The sequence below is a fragment of the Acanthaster planci genome, linkage group LG05 (genome assembly GCF_054643075.1).
Source record: "Acanthaster planci isolate LZ-2023a linkage group LG05, COTS_SCS, whole genome shotgun sequence".
NCBI classification, from domain to species: Eukaryota; Metazoa; Echinodermata; class Asteroidea; order Valvatida; family Acanthasteridae; genus Acanthaster; species Acanthaster planci.
The window spans coordinates 8,880,724-8,903,461 of record NC_141781.1 but is presented as its reverse complement, the minus strand read 5'-3'; the positions used below and the strand labels follow the sequence as shown (position 1 = coordinate 8,903,461).

The following is a 22,738-nucleotide window of genomic DNA, read 5'->3' as shown; positions in this document are numbered from 1 at the left end:
CGTGTTTAACTTTGTATTTTCCTCTTAAATCCATGCAACGGAAGTATACAAATGGTATCGATGTGTGGATGCATGGTACGCCAACCATGCCAAGGTACAAAACAATACGCAACTGCAGGCATCGGTACTGTCCTGCTGACGCATATATTCTAGAAGAAAGATCAGTGTGGAGAATTGCCGTACCGTGCGAGTAGTGTAGATTAATGCTAAAAAAAACCCGATTCCTTGGGGATGGTTTAATATTTGTGTGTTAAAAATGTGACACATCCATGGCGCGAGTATTCCAGTGCACAGTTAAAGTGCTTGATGATCAGGCTGAGGCTGTTGTCGTCGATTTTAAGGTGGGTCTGGTTGCCAGGGAGTGCTACTGGCACTGCTGGTTTTGTTTGTGCCTAGGCCTAGCTAGGCCTATAGTATACTGTACTAAATACAATGCTACCGTTAGTTAGGCCTAGTGCCTGCGCCTTTGTTAAGGAGTCGGGCACTTTTCAGGGGTTTTTTTTGTTTGGCCCCCACAAATGTACCGTTGGAAAGAGATTTTCAAAAGAAATTGAATGGTATAAAATTTAGTTCAATAGCTGTTAGTATAGTGATTTTTTTTTTATTAAATTAGGAGGCGCCTAGGTCACTTGGTGTAATTACTAATTAGTCCGTATTTGAACCACATGGACTGTCTTGTTCCTCATTGGTTTGACTTCCAGACATGCCATAGTTGGACAAAGATCTGTAGTTAAGTCACAGAAGAAGTATAAAGTAAACAATATTTTTCATTATGGAGAACTTTATCAATAATAAACATAGGATACATGTACATACAGGACAGTTGAGTTGGGCTTGAAATATTTTGTGATGTGTGAAAGATCACTGAAGCATAGTTTTGATGTGATATTTTGTCAACAATATAAAATATACATGTACATGTAGCTATAAAAATAGGGGACCAAGTCTGTCAAATGTCATAAGTTACTTTAAGTCTGTTCATGTTTGACATGGTCTTTTGATAACATTTGATTAAAACAACGTGTGGTTTATGCACTTGTTATTTGCACCTTGCTCCCCGTGCACCTAGCCCCACAAATAGGGCTGTAGTGGCTCTCTTTTACAATCTGTCTCTTTTCTGTCGCAAATGTGTGGATCGTTGGTGAAGAGAAGCATACTGAGTAAAATAATTGATTAATGCCATCATAATGGGTGTGTTGATGACTTGTGTTTTATTTTGCTAATTTGACAGTGAGGGTAATTGTTTCTGTACCATTCAATTTTGTTTTCCACAGAATGGTACAGTTTTTGATTGAGTATTTTTACCCAGCCAGACAAAAGTTTACCTATACTTTTATATACTGTACCTACCATACATGTACATGTACATTGTGCCATTGTGCAACAGAGTACTTACATGTAATTAAATTAAAGTCTATTTCATTTGTTACTTTTCAGGGAAAAAAATTAAATTTTAGTTCCAGGGGCTGCTTTTCACATCCCACTCCCTAAACCTGCAACATTGACATTTAAGCTTTTACCAGGTAGTACAGTGGTACATCACTGTCTATGGTGATTTTCTGGGGCTCTTATTTTGCAATTCGGGGCAAAATCACCCGGAGCCCAAGGTGAATTTTTCCCTGTCACTTTTCCTTTTTGTGCTTGATTTGTCTTACGGGATCCATGACAAAATAACCAAACAAAAAACCAAAAAAAAAACAAACACAAGAGTATGAGTTTTCAAAAACTTGTAAAGGAGACGATGAACTACATGTACATGTATAATGAAGCCCTTTGGGTTGCAGTTGTAAATACATGTACATGTAGGTTTGTACAGGACAAGTGCAGACAAGCTCTTCCAGATGTCATCTTGTCAGCCCGTCACTGCAGTGAAATACAGAGGCTTTTTATGGACCAATTTTGTAGAGTTGGTCATGTACATGTATCACCAGAATTGATGTCAAACTATTACTATTTGTTTGGCAGGTAATTTGCATTACTTTATCACTCTTGGAAATTACCGGTAGAAAATGTGTTCTGATCTTACAAAATCACGTGTCAGATGTGACAGGGACATGAAAACAGCAGACCCTTTCATTTCAGGAATTATCCATGTACATGTTCGGTTCCTGTACATGTACTCACTTGGTCGCAAAGGCAGAATTAAATACATATTTTATAATATCCCAGCCTTTTTTTTAAGTGAAACCGGATACCAGCAAAATATACACTTTATTTTTAAAAGGGCAATAAGTACGGTCCATACATTCTCCAGCACCTGCACTTGTACTATCACATGCAAGGTCCCAGGCTGGACTGAAACGAAGAATTCCATATGGATGCCACATGACACTCTGTACCCAAACTCTATGAGTGAAAGACGGTGGAGTTTGGGTAAAGATGGAGCTTCCAAGATGAGGGTTGGGTTTTCTTTCTATTCTACTTCACCGTATCAGGTTTTAAATACCAGTACTTGTTAGAATCAAAGAGGAAGAAAAAAACTCCATTACAAATTTAATGTCCCAGCATAAATGAGGCTGAAAATGGGGAGCCAGCAGAAAGCAAAAAAAAAAGAATTATTCGTGATAAAGTTCTACATGTACAATGTAGTCCTTCTTGAAATCATTACATTATTACATGAAATTTTTCATTCATTGCAGGAAATTTTTCTCACTAAGTGCCTTTACAGTGCGTACCACCTGCTTGCTTTCAGATGCATTGTCCATGCACTAGCTGGTACATAAACGTTAAATGTACATGTACCAATAGACTTTGTTTTTGTGTTCCACTTTTTTTTTTAAACAGCACTGTGTGTGGATGTGTAGCATTTGAGAATTTGTTTGAAAAGATATTTTGTTCCCCTCTAAAACGGAGCCTAAACATACATGTAGCAAGATCTGAACCAGCCTGTCCGTTGAGTATTCAAGTATCCATCACGTATGCACGTGTATGGTATGTATACATTGTACATGTAGGTAATTGGATATTGTGGATGTACATGGTACGTATTATTCCTCTTGCCTAGTCATGCTTGTTTTCACTTCATGCTGGGCATGCTATAGATTACATCCATGTACATGTATGTATTGCAGTTTAACTCCGTCAACAATGCAAATGACTTTCCCATCACTTGGAGGATACAAATAAAAATTTCATGGATATACTGGTACATGTACAAATGTTCGTGTACCGGTAGTGTACATCGATTCCCTGACCAAGTTGGCTAACGTACATGTGCATGTAACAGGCAATACGTGGGCATGTAAATAAACATGTACAGGTCAGCAGTACCGTCATGCGTCCTGTGCATTCTAATATCTTGCAAACTTGGTAGAGCCTGTGCGCTCATCAAATGAATACAGTGCACCTGCATATGTACATGTACATGCATGTATACACCATTCAGTACCGGTACATTGTACCGGTACGTACGTTGTACATGTGTATATGTGCATGTGTATATGTTTTGAGAATTCAACAAAACGATGAAATTTTGTAACAAAATTATGTGGATTTTTTATATTATTTTGTTTGTTTTTGTTTTGTATTTGAAAAAAGACAGTCATTCTAATTAAAATAGACCATTCTCTAAAAGCTTCACATTGTCACAGAACATGCATAATTAAGTTTTTATTTGTTTTTAGAACAAGACACAGACGTGACAGTTGTCTGTGTCTTGTACAGTTCTGGGCAAGATACTTTCAGTGCATGTAGTCATGTACATGTACAGTGTGTAAATTTATATTGGTTATCCAACAGTATGCTACGGTATCTTGCCTTGCCTGTATCTTCTCAATTTTCAGGTATCGACCGTTGTTTAAATTTTTGAATAGCATTTCTGTCCCTGGCTGTCACAATGGTACATGTATGTTCATGTATCATGCTGACACTACACGTAATATATGTGTACATATACATCACATACATGTAATGTACATGTACAAATGTACACATGTAAATGTTTGTGCACACACTCACTTGTACAGTGCACTGTTATGAACACTTTGATTTCCATACTGAACTGGCTAACTGTGTAACCTTTCAGAAGAATGGCAGGAATCCCATTAGTTGTCACATGGGAAATGATGGACAACTGTTTGTCTCCCTACTCATCTGTCTGTGTCCGCACAAGATGAGGAGGCAATTGAAAGCAAACCTTTGGTGATTCGACTGAATGAGTATAGTGTAGAGGTGGATTGTTACAATGTATGACATTAATGTGATGACTGAACAAGTGTGTAATAGGGAGACCAGTTGACATGTGCCCGTGATACCTTCACAAAGTTGTTGGAAACTTTAAGATTGATCATTTAACATTCAATAAATATTGAATTTGATTTACATGGTAAATGCAGGGGTCGAAATTAATGGTGATCCGCTGGCCTGAGGCCAGTAGAAAAGTCGGCAGACCAGCTGATCTAATTTACTTGGCAAATTTAATAAAATATTGAACTGGAAAAAAAAAATCTGTGTGCATTGTGACCCAAATCAGTTGCACATGCATGTACCGTAATACAGAATGTACGTGTACATTTGAATATTCCGGTAGTCAGAGTTTGAATGTGTTTCACTCTAACTGGTAAATGTGATTTCAAGAACTTTGTCATGGTCGTTTTTCAAAAAGGAATTTTTAAAACAGTACAAAACTTTGCACACGGACAGCACAAGTACCGCTACATGTACATGTACACAAACAATACATGTATGTACATTGTACATGTACACTGTCCATGTACTGCAGGTTGTATGCCATTCTCACAATACATTGTGTATCTGAGTTTTCATGCAGTGTCCTGTTGGTCTTTGATGCCGTGGTGTGTATGATAAAATGAATGTGCATCGACAGTATCACAATAGTACAATATACATAACTATAGTTACTAAAGTTTGGTTCAAATCAACTTAAACTTTTCAGATGTACTAAACGCAGATGTAATGTACATGTATGGTACATTGTACACTAGGGTAGATGCTGTTCATTTTACCAGTGACTTTCCCGTGCCTCTCCCATCGCTGAGTTCACAGAGGTACATGTATGGAACACGTCCAGCCAAAGAAAGCATGCTATGAGTTGCTTTTCGAAAGTTGTTGAAAACATCTCCATAACTACTCCAACTTTGTTGTCTCTTGTGCAGAAGGATGCCAAGGGCCAGTACTTGCTTGATGAGGCCTGTAGCCGACAGAACCTGGCTGAAAAGGACTACTTTGGCCTACGCTTTATCGACGGAGAAAAACAACGGGTGAGGAGAGTCTGTGAAGTGTGAAACAAATATCAGTAGCTTTTTAAAGTTGAAGGTTTGGGGAGAAATGACAGTGATGTGGGCAAGCCCTGTAGCGCACGATGTGTTTTGTAAATATGGAATTTTTTGTGCAAAAATAAAATTACAATCTTTACTGATTGCTAGGATGGTTTTGAGTCAAGTTCATTAGAACAGTTTCTGTACCGTATGTTCCAGAGCAGTGCGCCCTGATGAGGTTTTGAAATATTGTTTGCCTTCTTCAATTTTTACCACAGCATTGGCTTGACCTTAGGAAAAGCATTGTGAAACAGCTCAGAGGTAAGTGTGATGAGAATGGACATTAAAATGTAAATGATACATGTAAATCATATAAAGTTGACTGCGCCACTTGAGTACTTGTATACGTGTATGTACGCACGGACATGAATGTTTGGAGCCATCCTCACTGCAGTTCGTTCTTCGAGAGGGTGGGCAAATATGAACCTGACACAAATTTATGACTCACAGCAAATATTTGCAGTGTGAATTCACAAAACTTCAACACATTTTAGGACAGAAAACATTTGCTGGGTAAGATCTGTTATGTATGAAGTTGCTGTCTTTGCAATGAACAGGCTTTAAGTTCCTAATACCATGAATACATGGAATGACATATTGGTCATGTTGGTGGGACAGACAATTAATTAGAGCACCATTTCTTTGATAAGAAAGTACATGTATTTTCATGCAAGTCTAGTCAAGCACTGTGAATCAATAAACTCTAGCCTTGGTTCAGAAGGTTTTGCAGTATGCTGCGCTTACTTTCTGTTGGACTTGAGAGTTAAGTTGTTAAGAGAATGATTGTAACATCAAATAAAGACTTGGACAATTAGTATTCAGAAAATTACTAGTGGTTAGAAGTTCTTTACACTAGTTCCTGCTTTAAACAGAATGATGCACATTTTAATCTGGAGCTTCAAAGCTACTGGTAGACAACCCAAAGTCTTAAGCTCTAGTTTGATATTTTGTGTGTATAGGCACGCTGATCATGCTGATGGGGCTGACCTCAGGCATGCGAATGAGTGATGTTTTTGAAAGACCTATGACGGGCTTCATTTTTTGCGTGTGCCATTGGAATAGTGGGCTGGTTCATTCTGAGGGCTTTATCTTTCCAATAATCGATATGTAGGCACTGGCCCACCGTACACCGTGGTGTTTCGCATCAAGTACTACCCAACAAACCCGGAAGACCTGAAAGAAGAAATCACGAAGTACCAGCTGTTCTTGCAGCTCAAGAAGGATTTGTTGCACGGACGGCTGTCTTGTACCAGTGAAGATGCAGCCTTACTGGGATCCTACATTGTGCAATGTAAGAGAGACGAGTCAACATTACAGTATGAACTCTATTGGGCATGTCAGGGAATACATGTACATGTGTCTTCCTGTGCAGTGTACTCCAGCAACCAGAATTTGGTGGCACAGTGCTCCTACTTCAACCAATGAAACATGAATTATCGAATGCACATGTGCGGCAGGCTTGAGAACATGCATGTGTGTGCTGTGTCACTGCAGTAATGGTATCTTCTTAAATCAGACCATAAGGGGCTGATCTGAATAACACCCCAGCAACAATACTCGGATACTCTACGTAGTTGCTACTAGAGAAGTTGTGGGGCTGTGTGTGACACTGGTTAGTCCTAGTATTTCTGCTCCTTGGACTGTTAGAGTCATAATCCCCTGCAATCATGGCATTCTTGTATTGCAAGTTCTTTTATGCAAGAAAAAAAAATTGCAAAATGAACTGAGTGAGCCATGTTGAACCATCTTGGGTTTGGTATGTTGGCACTTGTTCCAAGTTTTTGATACTAGGTTTTTATACTTGTTTTGTCCCTTTTCACTCTATTCAAGTTTTATTAAAAAGACATCTCCTGCAGTCCGTTGAAAATTAAACTGAACTGAAAAAAGTGTTCATGATGTTTTCAGTCCAAATATAAGCCAGTGAATCAAACCAGCGCCTTTGATAGATTGTACAGTGTGAACTATCTCATGTTTCAGAACCACCAAAGCGATTCTTACATTAAAATATTGTACAGCTTGCAAATATAATTTTGTATAAACCATCTGTTTAGGGGAGGAAGTTAGGGGACGTACGTGTACATGTGGGGAGGGGAAGGGAGTCGAGGAGAAACCAAGTAAACTTTCTCTATCTGTCTCTGAATCGGCAGCCAACCTGAGAGACTATGACCCAGAGGAACACCCGCCGGGCTATGCATCAGGGTTTCAGATTGTCCCCAAGCAGACGGTGAAAGTGGAGGAACGAATCGAGGAGCTGCATGAGAAGCACACTAGGTGAAGCTTCATTGTGTCTGTGTACCGGCTGCTTGCAGTGTGTGTAGACTGTAGATGTGTATGAACGCGAAGTTTTGTTCTGAAGGGTGAGGACTAGAAGAGGCATTTTCATCCATGTTGTATGGCTTTAAGCGATGTCTCCTCTCCCTCTGAGCAAAACTGTGGATGTTGGTCTTTGTTTATCGTGATCTTTGGTCAGGGGAAGGTGAAAATGGAAATGTTTGTGTTAAACAATCGTCCAGTCATTTTTCATTCGTAAAAGAATGCTCCCCCGAAGAATGATGTCGTACGCGTGTTATGTGTACCTTTTCTCACATGATTGACTCCTACAACAAACAAAAAGCCAAAGAGCCAATATGTCGGGGGAGAGGGTTATCCAGTGGAGCCCTGACTGGATATGCCACTGATGTCACTATTTTTAATGAGTTGTCTTTACCAACTCCCCAAGCAGTATTATGTGTTTTGACAAATATTAACACAATTCACGATGAATTCCTTGTGCAGAGGACTGAAGCCCAGCGACGCAGAGTTTGCCTTCATAAAGAAAGCATTCAGCCTTGAAACATACGGGATTGATCCTCATCCTGTGCGGGTAAGTTCATCATGAAATGTTTGCATAAACAGGCAGCAACCAAAGCAGTAACCACCATGTGCTTCTTATACTCTCTGCTACTTGTTTTCCTTCGAGAACAGCATGAAAAGCACTTAGTGCTAGGATCAACTCATTGTGTCTTTACAGGTTAGCCTGTGACAAAGTGGTCGATTCAATCAATTATGGTGTCAGCACATACAGGTACCTGACTAGAACCATTCCTTTGTCCGAGTTGAAAAACCAAGCTCGGTTGAATTCAACATCATGTATTGCAAAAGTGATGCTTAATTAGAAGCTGGTTAATCAGTTCATGTCATAACTTGGCATGTCATAACTTGACAAACTTTCTCCTTTTTGGCTAGGATATCTACGGCACTTCTCTGCACATTGGCATGAACCACACCGGTCTCTTGGTGTTCCGAGCTAACGCTGTGGTGGAAACATTCAAATGGGACGACATCAAGAAGTTCAGCTACGAGGGACGGACCTTCTTCATCCATGCTTTAATATCAGAGGTGAGATGGATTTACATAGATCGAATAGTACTTCTGTTATCGGTCTAAGGTGGTGACATTTTCTCCTGCACGCCGAGACTGGCAGCTGTCTTGTTCATGTTGGCACTGTGCTGCAGGTGTGCTGGCTAAGACAAAGTCTCATAGAATTAGGCTACATCTGGACTATTTGGCGACAGTAGGCAATACTGTGTGCCGCTGCGGAAGCCATGGGCCTATCGATGGCTTTTAACATATTCCATAGGTATGCATGTAACATCCAACCGCAGCCAAGCATTATGGACACAGTCATTCAGGAGAGCTGGAGTAGCTAGATTTGGAGGGTGGAGCTTGTTTAGACGGCTTCCTATCCTATTCACATAATTGGAACTGAATTATGTCAGGTTCACAAGTGAGAATGCATATACCTATACACTGTATGCAAAACTTTATACTTCATGAAAAAGTGGAGGTGATTTCGCCGAGCTGAAATGTATTCAACTTCTGCAAATTTTAGCTATGAATTTGGATTTGAAGTCCCAAATTTTACATTTAAATCTTCAAGTTGAGAATAAACTGACATTAATGCTAGACAGACTTGCCCGCCTAACTTTGCTGTAGAGAGTTATTAAGGTATGCTGACATAGGCATTTTTGAGTTTCATGAAACCAATGTCTGATATTTGTAATGATGTATTTTCATGCAAATGAGTAAAATGAGCGAATTTTAGATAAACATAATAGCCAAACGTTGTCACAAAGTGGACATTTTAAGCCACTTCCCACTTACTTTGTCTTCCATCGTTAAGCACAAGTTTTCTCAACAATATTGCTAAGGATTACAGCCAAACTGCGTAGTTATTTGCCATGGGGCTTGGATGGTAACCGACCACTGGAACATTAAGAAAGAAACTGCTTTTGTGATTGCTTGCCCAAATGAATTAAGTGTGATTCCATGTTTGACTACAGAGACGAGTGAATCATGGCTTCAGGTTACCCACATCAGCAGCTACAAAACATCTCTGGAAGAGTGCTCTAGACCTCCAGGCTTTCTACAAGTAAGTTCCCACTTTGGAGATTGTGCACTCCTTTCTTTTCTTCTTAGTAATGCTCCTATATCTCATTAAAAGATTAAAATCTGGCAAAGTAGAGGGCTTTCTTGCATAAGAAGGGAACAAAGGAGGACAACTTTCACCTTTGCAGTAGTTTTAATGTCGCGGTGGTGTTCTAGAGGGAAAATAATTTCAATCACTCATGCGTTATTTAATGACAACTTTCATGCTTGTAACTTAAAAGGCATATACATGAAACATTAGCTGCAGTTTTTATGCAATCGCACCTTATTGTCTTGCAGTGTCGTTTTTTTTTTACCAAATTGACATAAAATGACCAACAAAATGACAAAGAATGCATGAAGTGTGCAGCTGTAGATGATCTAATTCAGTCAAGATACAATTTTAGAGGGATTTAGGGGTTTTGTACTGTACATATCTTCTACTCTCTCTCTCCTCATGTACATGCATTTTGTTTGAGTTTGACTTCCTAAAATAGACATTGTATCGAAAAAAAAGGACGTAAAATGAGGAGCCTTTTTCTCCCTCCAGGTGCCCAAAAGGTGTTTCAAGGATCCTCTCTGAGTCCCTTTATGCAGTGCAGACTTCCACAGTTTTTGAGTGGATGCATAGGTGTTAACAGTAGTCATGGGTCTGCTTGTTCTCATAAAAGGTCAATGTATCAAGTATCTCTATTGACTTTAATGCGTACAATGGTGGCGTACCCCGGAGACTTGAGCTTTGTCAGAAAATATGCCCAGCTTACCTGTACATCATGTACATTTCCTAAGCACCTGTCTTTATGCGCTATGTACATGTACTAGTACCAAACAGCATGTACCGGTACATGTACATTGTACACATACATGTACATGTGCATTAAAGTGAAGTGGAAAGTGTAATGTGCACATACGAGTACATGTACCGGTACATGTATGGTGCATGTTAATTAATTGAATGGACTAGGGTGATTATGTCGTTGCATACAATGACAGGTGTTGCTTATGAACTTGGCATGCATGGCCTGTACCACTACCGGTACATACACATAAAATATAATGTGCCATCAGGCCGTAACTCTGTCAGACATGCGTTAGCCCCTGTGTCTAGTCTTACTTGTATCTATATTTTTGTGAGTTTAATATCATGTCTTAGAATTGAGAGCATCACAGCATTGAATTGGGAGGCCTTCAACACATTGAGAAGAAAATGCCTTTTTATATGTGGAATGTAGAAGCATCAAGCACTTGTATGTTCTGTGAATAGTATGCTCATATTTTGTAGAGTATTTGAACGAATACACATACATGTGTGCAGGCATGTGTACAGGGCATACAAAAAATCTGTTTGCTACATCCAATCTCACACAAACTTACAAGGCATTTGAAGTGCCGTTACCTTAAGTGTAGAGTTAAATTTTGTTTTGTAAATTTGTGTTGCTTGTTTCTTTGTTTTTTTTATTGGTTGATATTTGCTTTTCCCTGAAAAATGTCTGATGTTGCACCAAACAAGTGTTGAGCTTACTGTACATGGGTCATTCCATGCAGTTGGAGCACAATTTGTGACCGTGTCCATTGTCGCGTGGGTTCCGTAAAAATGAACAGCTATTTCCCTGCATGGGGATTCCAAATAATACGTGTGCACATCTTGCAAGGCTGAATACAGAGGTGTGTGTTAGTTTTACAGAGTAAATGACCTACTCTACACTCTACGGGTCATGAAAGTTACATAAACATTCATTTCACAGGTATGTGAAATAAATGTTCATGTAATGCTGTGCCGTAAGATAAGATAAGAATAGAAGTCCTAAAGATCAAACAACCACAACGGCGTCACCGTTTAACACTAAACAGACGTTGTTTTTCGTGTTTTCTGTTCTGTTGTTAGCTCTACATTTTACACACATTTGTGAAAGTTTTGTTGACTGTTTTGTAGTCTGCCTAGTTCTTAAAATCATCACTGTACTGTTTCCATTCCTACCCTTAGTCCGGGCATCCAGCGTCGTAGATCATCAATACTAGGGTAACGTTAGGGATAAAGCAACTGTATACATTGCACGTACAGTGTACTGATCGCATGGCATAGCATGCATTTGTCTACCCAGTTTCTGCCTGTTTAAAATTAACCATTTTCCTTGTCCTTTTTCTTTCTTTGAGCTTTTCTTTTGAGCATTTGTTTTCATTCATTCAAAAGGTTTTTCTGCCCTGAATCCAGACTTAATTGCATTCCTTCATGTCCCCATGATGCATGTGTGACATTATTATTTCCTGTTTTGACCTGTTTCAAGACTAGACTTTTTTGGATACCTGAGAGATACAGCATGCATGGTTGTCAAAGGTCGTCATTGTTTATGTGTATTTGTCCTGGAGGGACTAAAATTGCACCTTTTTAGTAAACGGTCATTCTATTTATGAAAAAAAGTGCAGTCCAGTGTCCAAAAGACAAGGTACCATACATATGAATATTATGCAGAAGAGACAACAGATCTCGAAAATTTGAAGTCAAAATCACAACAGACACAAGACTTGTTCCATAATTTGTAGAGGCTCATACAAGGAAAGTTATGTTATTTTGTGGGTCGTATATATGGTCGCGTATAACGCTACATACATGTACATATACAAACATGCTTCATGTAGTCATGATGTTCACTTTTTTTTTACAAAGTTTGATTCAAATCAAAAGTATCTCAAGTTGACAGCAAGATGCACAGATGGAATGACAGACCACCCCCAGCTTATGTATTTTGTATTTATGACGTACATTCAGATCTCCTTTGGCATGTATGGTAATTATTGCATGTCCTGCATGGGTTGGGCTGCTCTTCACAGTGAGAAACTATCAGTAATGACATGTCATTCTTGGGGAAATGAAGTACGTGCACACATATGTTTTGTTCACCTTGCAAATGATCTGTTTTCCTGATGACTGACAACACATTACAGCAAGTATGTACTGGTACCGGGTAGATTTAGCTCTGGCATCTCAAGATGGTAGCTGAAATGATCTCAAAATGAACAGTTTTCAAAATGCGTCGACCATTTGCCCAATTTCCCACACAGGACATTTTGTGCTTGAGTTAGAGCCAGTCACATTAAGATCAGTTTAATACCGTATAAGCAAATGCCCTAAAAGATAAAGAAAACAACCAAAACCAGGATTTTTATCCTTGAAGGAGCATTATTCCTCTTGAAATCCTTGGCCCTTTGTTGAATCTGTGGTTCTCAAGGTAAAAAAAAAGCTCCCTGGTTGAAAAACCCTATGTTTAGCTTCCCCTTACCGTTTTGCATGTGCAGTGTGTTGGACCCATAGATTCCAGCTGCATCAGTCACATTTACATTCATGTGCATGTACATCATCATTTTATTGTTCTGTTTTCCCTCCTTAGATTTAGGCGGTCCAGCGAAGTAACTACCCATACCTCTGGTGGCTTCTTCAGAGGCAGTCGATTCAGATTCAGGTCAGGAAAAAGAAGAAAAGATACACAAAACTAAGGCCATCCAAGCAAACTTTCAAGTTTTGTTCTATATCATTTTATCAAGAATGGCTGATAATCAGTACTTCGTTCATTTACCACACTGTCATTTTCATTTCACACTGTGGCATAATAAGAATGTTGACTGGAACCATATTGCACTGGTATACCCGTGTACCATTTATTTTGCCCACACTGTGAGAGTATTTCACTACTACATGTACATGTGTTTTTGAAGGCTGATGTGGATTTTATGGGCTCCTAATGTAATATGCCATTAAAATGGCTAGAAGGTGCACTGTATGGATGTGATACAGTGATATATGTTGAAAATTAGCATACCGTGTGCATGAATCATTTAAATTTAACACTTTCTTGGTCAAAGGGTAACAGAAATTGAAAACATTTATTTCACAGGAAGTATTAAAAATAACATTGAATACGTAACCATTTCAAAGATATCGTAAATTGAATATTTTCCCCTTTTATTGACCCCAAGATTAATAAAAAGATCCTGCGTTTCCCTGTCTGCAAAAAATCCCCTTCTGGGCGTTCGCGCTCCAAGGCTGATTGGATGACGTCATCGCCAGAACACTGACATGCACAGTGTACATAGTGCACAGTACATGGCAGTATCGCACGCTTGCAGTAGACCACGTTGTTAGCTTGGCCCACAACCAAACACTGTCTCAGTTCAAGAAATACACGTTAGGACTGGGTCTTTTAATTTCTACCTTGAACTGAGACAGTGTTTGCCTGTGAGACAAGCTACGTAAAACACAACATGGTCTATTGCAAGCTTGCGATACTGCATGTACTGTGTGATATATACTGTACATGTACACTGTACATGGAAGCGTTCTGGCGATGACGTCATCCAATCAGCCTGGGAGCGCGAACAGCCAAAAGGGGATTTTTTGTGGGCAGGGAAACTCAGGATCTTTTAAGTCATTTTTGGGTCACAATTAATGAGGTAAACATTAAATTTATGATGTTTTTGTATGGTTACGTATTTATTGTTATTTTGAATACTTCACGTGAACTAAATGCGTCCAATTTCTGTTACCCTTTGAATTTCTGTATTGTAGTACTGTGATTATGTATAATGTCAAACCAGCATTTTATAACACTGCCTAAATGTTAACATTTGAATACTGAGGTTTTAATAGTGAAGTAAGCTTTGAAACAAATCCTTGCATCTCTTATTCCAAGACATACAAAGTTAATTGATGTAAATAAGTATCACAACATATGAGTACATACATGTTTTGAGATGACGTTCTTTGACAGATTGCGCACTGTACATGCTGGAGTAACACAGCCTATTTCTGTTGGCAATCTTGACATTTTTCAGTGGTCGCACACAGCGAGAGGTTCGTGAGAAGAGTGCCAGTTTGAGTAGGGAGGAGCCAACGTTTGCTAGGTAAGATCACCTGCAGGTGCATTAGTTTCTTCAAATTGCAGACTGTAAAGTTCCAGGAAAATGTTTGTAGGAAAAGTAGAGCTACTGTACATGTAGGTGTTCTGATATCATGAGTTCACTAAATAGACCCCCCTCCCAAAAGCACATGCACAGACCCTTTGCCATCTTCAAATGAAGAAAACAGATTTAATTTTATCTAACAATTTGTGTGTGTGTTTGAGGGGGGTTTGGAATGGAACATTTTTTCAATATAAGGGCAAGTAACAAAGTTTCTCATCAAGGTTTTTTTAAAGAGGTACGAGTAAGGAAAAGGAAACCTTTACCCAATTGTAACCTTTAAACAAGAGGTGACAAGACGATCTTCCTAATTAACATGAAAAAAGGGAACAGTTTTCCCATTTATGATAGAAAAATGGGCTTCCACGAGTCCCTTTTTGGCCGATTTAGAAACACTCATTATGCCGGTGACCCCATGGGGAGATGCGGCTGTAAACACGGTACATCTTCACATGCGAGTCTCGTGGTAAAGGCTTGCTCAAAATGCAAGGTTCCTGCGTGGTTCTTGTCCACTGCATTGATTGTTCCATATGTCAAGTTTAAGGGCATGATTTTGTTGTGTTTTTGTCATAAAATAAAACATGGCCTGGTCTTGTGTAGTTCAGACAGGAGTCTCGTATATTTGGAGGGAAGGGAAGATTTTTAACCTTCCCGGTTGTTGCAGATGAGTGATATACCAAGGATTGTGGGGGACTGCCTCAACAAATAGCCAGTGTTTGCAAGAGCACTCGGAATTTAGAAAAGCGAAGAATAAGCCTGGCCAACTGCTTGTATTGTGTTGCAGCTGCCTACTCTAATAAGTTTTTTTATTTTTGATTTGTTGCATATTTAGCCCAAACGTAAAAAACTTGGAAGCAGGGAAAAAACAGATGTTGGCAAAGGTGACAGTGTACATGTACATACATTTACACGTACTTTAAAGTGTGATTAATCTTTTCTCAGGAGTCCACCTCTGATCAGACCTCGCAGGGCACAGTCCTTCAAGGATACAGCATTACATCCACCCAGTGACATCACATTTGATGGTCAGTTCAGTTTTACTCGCAACTAATTGGGGCCACTTGGAGAATCTTAGATGGGGACACAGGCTAGAGTTGGGAGATAAAGTGATCGTTCATTGTTGCCCGGAATGTACTGTTTGAGGGTTGGAGAGACGTGGGGTCAATATAGTGAATTGCTCTATGTTCTGATTTTTGGTTTTGGATTTTTTTAGTGTCTCTCAAGTTCACATGCAAGAATTATCGCACACAGCTAGAGATTCCCTTTAACACACTATTTAGAACTATTTCACATTGGGTAGGTAGATGTATATGTACCAAGGCACAGTTCTTTCTCAGATCTCATCACTGAATCAAGGACAGAGGTTGGAAATATCACTCTGCAGCGGTGATAAACCTTGAAAAAAACGGGAGAGCTTGTAGAATTTGAAATAGAGTACCGAAGTGAATATGTCACGTGCACAATTAGTGTGTAAAAGGCATTATTGCGAGAACCAGCGCGTGAACCAACACGCGTGCGTACTCCATTCATTTGCACTGTACTTTCTGGTTCACAGTGACGTCACACTTCGGTACTCTGTACAATACATGTATTAAGAAATGGCTGAGCCACTGCACCGACCTGAATGCCAGAGGTTGATTTCCCGTTCTCCCCATCTGCAGGTTTTCCCCAGCTCTCTGGGTCTGATCATTCCACCCCCATCAAGGTTACGGAACCATTCATGACCTACGCCCCTGCCCCTCCCGACAGCACCGACGATTCGGACATGCATGCTGACATCGAGGACGCCATTGATAATGTCACGCCGATCATCGAAGAGGAGCCCATTGAGCTGCCAATTGAAGAGGAGACAGAGGAGGCCATCCTGAGCAGTGAACAGGCATGGCCGGATCCAGACCTGCCCAGCAACCACGTGGAAGAGGTGCAGGAAGCTCCCATGCCGGAACCAGAAGAACCTCGGCAGTCGGGAGCCTGGACAGTTGTCAAGGTCACCCTCATGTGTACAGTCCTTGTTCTTGTCATAACAGCCACTATGCTGGTCATCCTGTACGAAACTGATCGCATCCCAACCCTGGATCCCCTCCGACGTGACCAGTCTGTCAGAGACTTCTGGGAGGCCTACTACGTCCCCGTCCGTGCCTGGATAGAAGGTGGGCTAGAACAGATCGGACTGGCTTACCACCAGCTGCCATCGATTCAAGAGCTGAAGGGTCGCGTCGGTATCAATACAGACACTTGATCACTTACCAGTTCAGGATAGGCTGCTGAGAAAGACACAACTGGTATGGAAACGTCAACCTCTCCGTACACAGTAAGTCACTGTATTGACAAAGATCTCACTTCAGCACATAAGAAGATTGAAACGTCTTGAAAATGGATTATAGCCCTATTCAGGTAATGTTTGCAAATGCGTGCATGGTAGGTGTTTGAATAAGGTTTTAGAACAGTCCCGAAATGACTGAGAGTTTTTAAGTGGTAGCACTTATTCAGAGTGTTATAAAATCAGTGAGACAAATTTCCAATAAAAATATAAACATTCTGTATAGAGTACTTTACATGTAAGTTATGAAAATGATTATGAAGAAGTCCTCGATGCTGAACTACATGTAGATGGAACTTCACCTGTTTTCTCCTGCCAAACTTCAGGTTTGTGCTAGTATTCAATTTATCTTGATTGCATAATAAAATTGGAGACCTCGTTGAATTGCTTGAATCATGAATAACTAATTGTAGAAAGTGTGATGTGCTCCATGTAGCTCTGCGTAAGAGGCCTGAATGAGATGATGTTTCAACTTTCAAGGATATTTGCTCATTTTTCCAGGGAGTAATGATGACTGTACAGCTCTTTGATGCTCTAGATTAGGAAGTCGTGGTAGTGAATAAACACTGATTGTTTACGATTATCCTTTTTTTGTCTTTTACAAAATGCGGTGAGACTTTTGATTGCCGTTCAAGTGCAGTGGTTCAGACCGTGATGGGACTGGCTAACGTCCACCTTCTGAAAACGGGAAACTGACAGAAAGCTTTTAACTCTCCATTCACCACAGTGATGAATTCTGTTATTTTCAGAATTCTATGATTGTGAAAAATTAGTCCGCCAGATTAATTGGCAGGTTTAAACAAGTGTTTCAGAGTTCAATCCATTTGTGTACGTGTATCATTACAGTATACCTGCTCTTCCCTAGTATGATGAACTTTTAAAAGAAATTTGGAACACAAACAAAAAAGTAACATGAAAACAGCAAAAAAGGAGGCTGTTTCAGTTAAACTATTATTGCAGAAGTTTAGCGTTCAACACCTGGATATCCACGTTGATCCAGCGTAAATTGGTACATGTAGTTTTCCACTACCAAGTTCAGTGACATTCATCCCAAATACCGGTAGTACCTACTCATCTGACAATCAGAATTTGGTTGTGATTGTAAAACTCCTACAAAGCTTTACAGTAATCTCTTTGTAGGGGATAAAATGCAAGGTTGACCGAATCAGGGCAGGACATTGTCAGCTTCCTTGATTTCTAACTTTGTGTTTTAAGTGGATTATGCACCACTCGTACATGTATATTGTCATATGTTACGCTTGCATGTATTTGACGAAGAAGCCAGCTATGGAACTGAACCCCCCCCTCCAAAAAAAAGAGACTCGTCCATCAACACTTCCTTGCATAAATTGTGTCAAATGTCTGTTTTGGTGTGTAAAATTTGTGTTCAGAAGAGCTAGGGGTTAAGATGAGATACCATATGTCGGTATGTGCCATTGACCAACAACATACATACATGCACACGAACAAAATGTGTCAAATTGCTGTTTTTCCCATGTCGGACTGAGGGCCTGACACCAGTTTTTAGAAACAAGGTTACCGTACATGTACATGTGCTGTACTGTGTACATACATTTATCCAGCAGTGCCCATGTACAGAGCACAGTGTACACGTATGTATCATGTTTATGTGTAAGATGCCCAATTGTGAATATTCCATGAATAAAGACAAATTAGCAACAAGAAAGCTGCCCAAGGAAAAATAAAGTCCAATCTGCACTGACTAAAACCCCCAAACAGTGTAGCACATTTTTGGGAGGCACGGTAACCAGCATTGATTTGAATTCCACATAGATAGATGAGCCATTGTAACTGCCAAAATGGCCCCATGGCCCATTATCTCTTCTTTTGTTTTCAGTTAGGGCAAGTTCGACAGTGTTGTCACTTCTAAACTTAGTTTCTGTACCCGGTGTATTTTGTATGAATGATTTGTTCAGACTGAAATATAATAGAGTGCAATTTCAGCATGCTTGGAGGGAAAAATCGGTTAACCCTAACCTTCCCCGACCACACAGAATTAAACAGTAGTAAAGTGTTTAATTCTGTGGGGATAGATCTGGTAGGCCCATAACAGCTGGCTTTTGCATTGGGTTTGGCATACCTCAGAAAAACAAAGTCCAACAGCCTCTGTGCACAAAGTCCCATATGGGTGTTTAACACTGTGTGAATGGGGAAGGTTAGGGCCAGCAACCCTTGGGAGGGTTAAGCTGTGCTGTTTGCCAAATTGAACTGCCTTCAAATGTATCCAGCAGGTGTTCTTTTTTCTCATAAAAATGGCAAATGATGAGTGACAAACATAACATCTGCTCTGCTTACACGTGGCGGACAACAACCTCCAATTTTTCCATTTTATTGCACAAAATACCGGAACATTGTCCACTCTACATGTACATGCACCTGCATGACTGAAAAAGAACGTAAATATTACACTGTATATTTCAAATAACTTGTCTTTGTGCTGTACTTCTGCCAGACATTGTTTTGAAATGGACAGTTCCAGAAGCAGAGTTCTTTTTTTGGGGGGGGGCTAATTTTCTTTCAGGGTTGGTCCCCCAAAATGGGATTTTTCCCATGTGACCTTTTATCCCTAACAGTCCTCAATCCTTCACCTGTTGGAGGACTGAGGACTGTTAGGGTTATAGCCTTTCTACGTTTTCAGTTTGAGGCAACTTGTGGGCTTTCTCACACTTTGGAAAGGAAGGAAAATATAATGGCCCCCGTAAACAAAATACAAAATATCTGTCTGTCACTGTACCGTACATGTATTTCAAAAACATTTTAACCCCATGGGGGGTGTTATGGCCCTCGTAGCCCCCTTACGATCTGCTAGTATTTTAGAGAGCCTTGTATGGATACGGTATTTGCCTGTGCAACTCTTTGGTTGGAGACATCATTAAAATTTGTGTTCAAATTTGTCAAGTGCATTATTAATTAGTGTAACACACTGTATGTGTGTGCGTCTATTATTGGTGGTGTACATAATCACTGTCATGTGGAATTTTATTGACTTCGTAGTGTGTGTTTGTTAAGCTCTTTGTGGCGTGTGCAATGTTGACCATACTCGTACATTTGTTGCAATGAACTGTCAGTTATGAGCAACCGCGGTTATTTCAGTGGAAGGAGCTACAGTAGTTGTTGAGTACATAAACAGATCAAATAGAAGGACATGGACTGTTAAATGTGTATATGTTGGGTGCGAGTGGTCGATCAGCATGATCGCCTGATTGAAGCAATCTTCCATAACCTTGAAGTGGAAGGAAAGAAAAAACAATCATTAGAAGGTGAAATTTACCAGATCTTACAGTAAGGTTGACTGAGATTTCTCAGAGAGATCAAGCTACCGGTATCCTGCCCCACTTATGCAAACGTTTATGAAAAGGTGATCTACAGGCAAGAGTATCATTTGATATCAATGTGTACTATATTTTTGAATGATACAGGTAGTTTGATGGGAAATAATGGCCCTCTGAGGGTTCTTTCCTAATTTAAACACTTTATTTCAGTCATGTGAAAGTAGGTTGCAAACTGATGTCTTTTCCAGGAGAGGAAGTCAGAATTTCAGGTGTGAAAAGCTGTGTTCTTGCGTGGAAATTTATATTTAGTATACAACAGTGCCAGATTGATCAAATCGTATTTTCTTATTGATTGGCTTTTACGTAGATATGATTGGAAGCCCAGGTTCTGTTCCCAAAATACCTGTATTACATGTAAGTAGTACTGTTGAACAGTTTCATAAGAAGGAAACAAGCTGAGTTGACTGCCTCACCCAAGAACCTATTTGACACAAATAACTTCAATAATACTTTGTACATGTCACATATCTGGTATTTTAAAAAGTTGGAAATTTCTCAGTGATGGGCAATTGAAGGGCGGATCCATGGGGGCCAACGGGGGCCATGGCACCATCCCCAAAAAAGCAATGAGCATTTTTTTTAATCAGAGTGAAGATATTTATGAAGGTTATTTTGCGAGGACAGAACCATTTTGTTCAGGAAAATGTTTCTGAGCAGCCGCTCAACTGTGATTGGTGTAATCAGGGATGCTGTTTACTTGTTTTGCCCCCTTCCCCCAAAAATAATAAATTGGGGCTGGATCCGGCCTTGGCAGTGGGAAGCACATTTCATTTACCTGGCAAATACTTGCCGCATTTGGTAAGCTTCCTGCCCTATCTTTTTGAAGTTCTTTTTTACAAAAAGAAACACTGACTTCTGACAATTTCATCAGAGTAAGTTTTACCTGCTTCCACGGGGGGATAAAAGTACATGTACTAATGTTCAAGAGGTTGATTGGATGAGTGGGTGGATGCCCGGATTTCTTCACAGTCAGCCAGAGGGAAGATATTTTAGAAGATTTTTGTAAATTCTAAAACAAAGAATCCTCATTTAGATTTAAACTGCATCATGGGGTGGAACCCAAAAGTTGTGGAAATAAAGACCTGATCTGATTAGCAAGTTCACATATACATGTTGGTGTCATAAGTTGAGTTTTGCTTTGGATGGTTCAGTTTGAAAGAAACATTATAATAAAGTGTTTAAACAGAAATGTAAACACCCTACATGTATGTAACAGATCACAGACATTTCGGGGACATTGTCATTCAAGGACAAAATATTGACCACTGAAATCCAACAGTAAAATCCAAGTAAACCGGGTGGCAAATTCTAGCCGCGTTCATGTATACATGTGCATGCATCAGGCAAGTATTCCCAACTATGCTGGTGGATAAACAATGCATAATGAATATCTTATTACACCCCCAATTCCTACAACTGGTCCACCCTACAGAATGGTAAAGTATCTAGTTCCCTACTATCAAGTGAAGAAAATTTACATATATTGATGAATCTGTCTTGAAGATCTCTTGATTTCACTTCCATTGAAGCTTCCCCATGGAAGTGCAATCCACGTTATCAGTGGAGATGTAAATGTAAGGTACGTTTCCTGCCAAAGTTTAGCTTTCGTTGAATGTAATACTAATTTGTTAATTAATTTAGCTAACTTCAAGACAAAATTTTACCAACCTTTTCAGAGAAAACTAATGCCTTGGTCATGATAAAATTTGCCTAACTTTCCGTTGAGCCAGAAAGCAGGATATTAGTTATTGATCATAATTTAACATGCGTTAGTTTCATAAAAACTAATCACAATGGGCATTTACAGAATCAACTAAAAAAATAAGGAATTTAAAAAAATGAATTGAGATGAAATAATGTACAAAAAATAGTGTTCAATTTTGTTCCAGTTTCGTAAATTTTTGTCTTTTTTTCATTTACATGAGATTGCGCTTGTCTTTTTGATGGGTGTTTGAATATTTTCTGGGTTGTTTGTCTTTTGATGTCTGTCAACAAGGATGTTTGTTGGTCCATTTATATGTCCTTTTGCTGATCTTTTAGGTGCCTTTTTCAGGGTTTTTAAGTGTCTGAAATTTTTGTGCAATCAATTTTATTTGTTCAATGTGCATTAGGATATCCTCTTTATCCATGGGATCATGTGCTCAGTGTTGGCCTGTTCTTTGTTTTCTTCTGTGTTGCTTTTAGGCAAACTTTGGAAAAGCTACACGTTCTCGACGATGTTTAGTTCACTGCTTAGCAATCCCGCAGGGCGTGCAGTTATTTTATTGCTTGGGTTACTATTGTCTTATAAAATATCTGCTCATTTCTGAACATGTCAACATGTAAGTTAAGGTCATAAAACAATTTGGCTATTTTCCATCATCAAGGAGAAGCCATCAAACGTTTTGCCTAACTTGCCTTTGAGAAGAACAGTCGTGTAATAATTTGCT

The 22,738-nt window shown here is 39.5% G+C and overlaps 1 protein-coding gene across 2 annotated transcripts; it reads left to right on the top strand.

The window, feature by feature from the left end:
- Window positions 1-103: 103 nt before the first annotated feature.
- Window positions 104-21,414, top strand: LOC110987652 (FERM domain-containing protein 5-like). 2 transcript variants are annotated; one of them, XM_022250570.2, is made up of 13 exons: window positions 104-341; window positions 5,115-5,219; window positions 5,495-5,537; window positions 6,388-6,567; window positions 7,424-7,547; window positions 8,052-8,139; window positions 8,502-8,654; window positions 9,599-9,687; window positions 11,668-11,703; window positions 13,070-13,141; window positions 14,511-14,579; window positions 15,579-15,661; window positions 16,298-21,414. In XM_022250570.2, the coding sequence occupies exons 1-13, from the start codon at window positions 270-272 to the stop codon at window positions 16,873-16,875; spliced, it is 1,692 nt and encodes a 563-aa protein (XP_022106262.2). In that variant the 5' UTR covers window positions 104-269; the 3' UTR covers window positions 16,876-21,414. The 2 variants fall into 2 exon arrangements, with proteins under 2 accessions (XP_022106262.2, XP_022106269.2); XM_022250577.2 differs by lacking the exon at window positions 11,668-11,703.
- The last annotated feature ends 1,324 nt before the right edge of the window (window positions 21,415-22,738 follow it).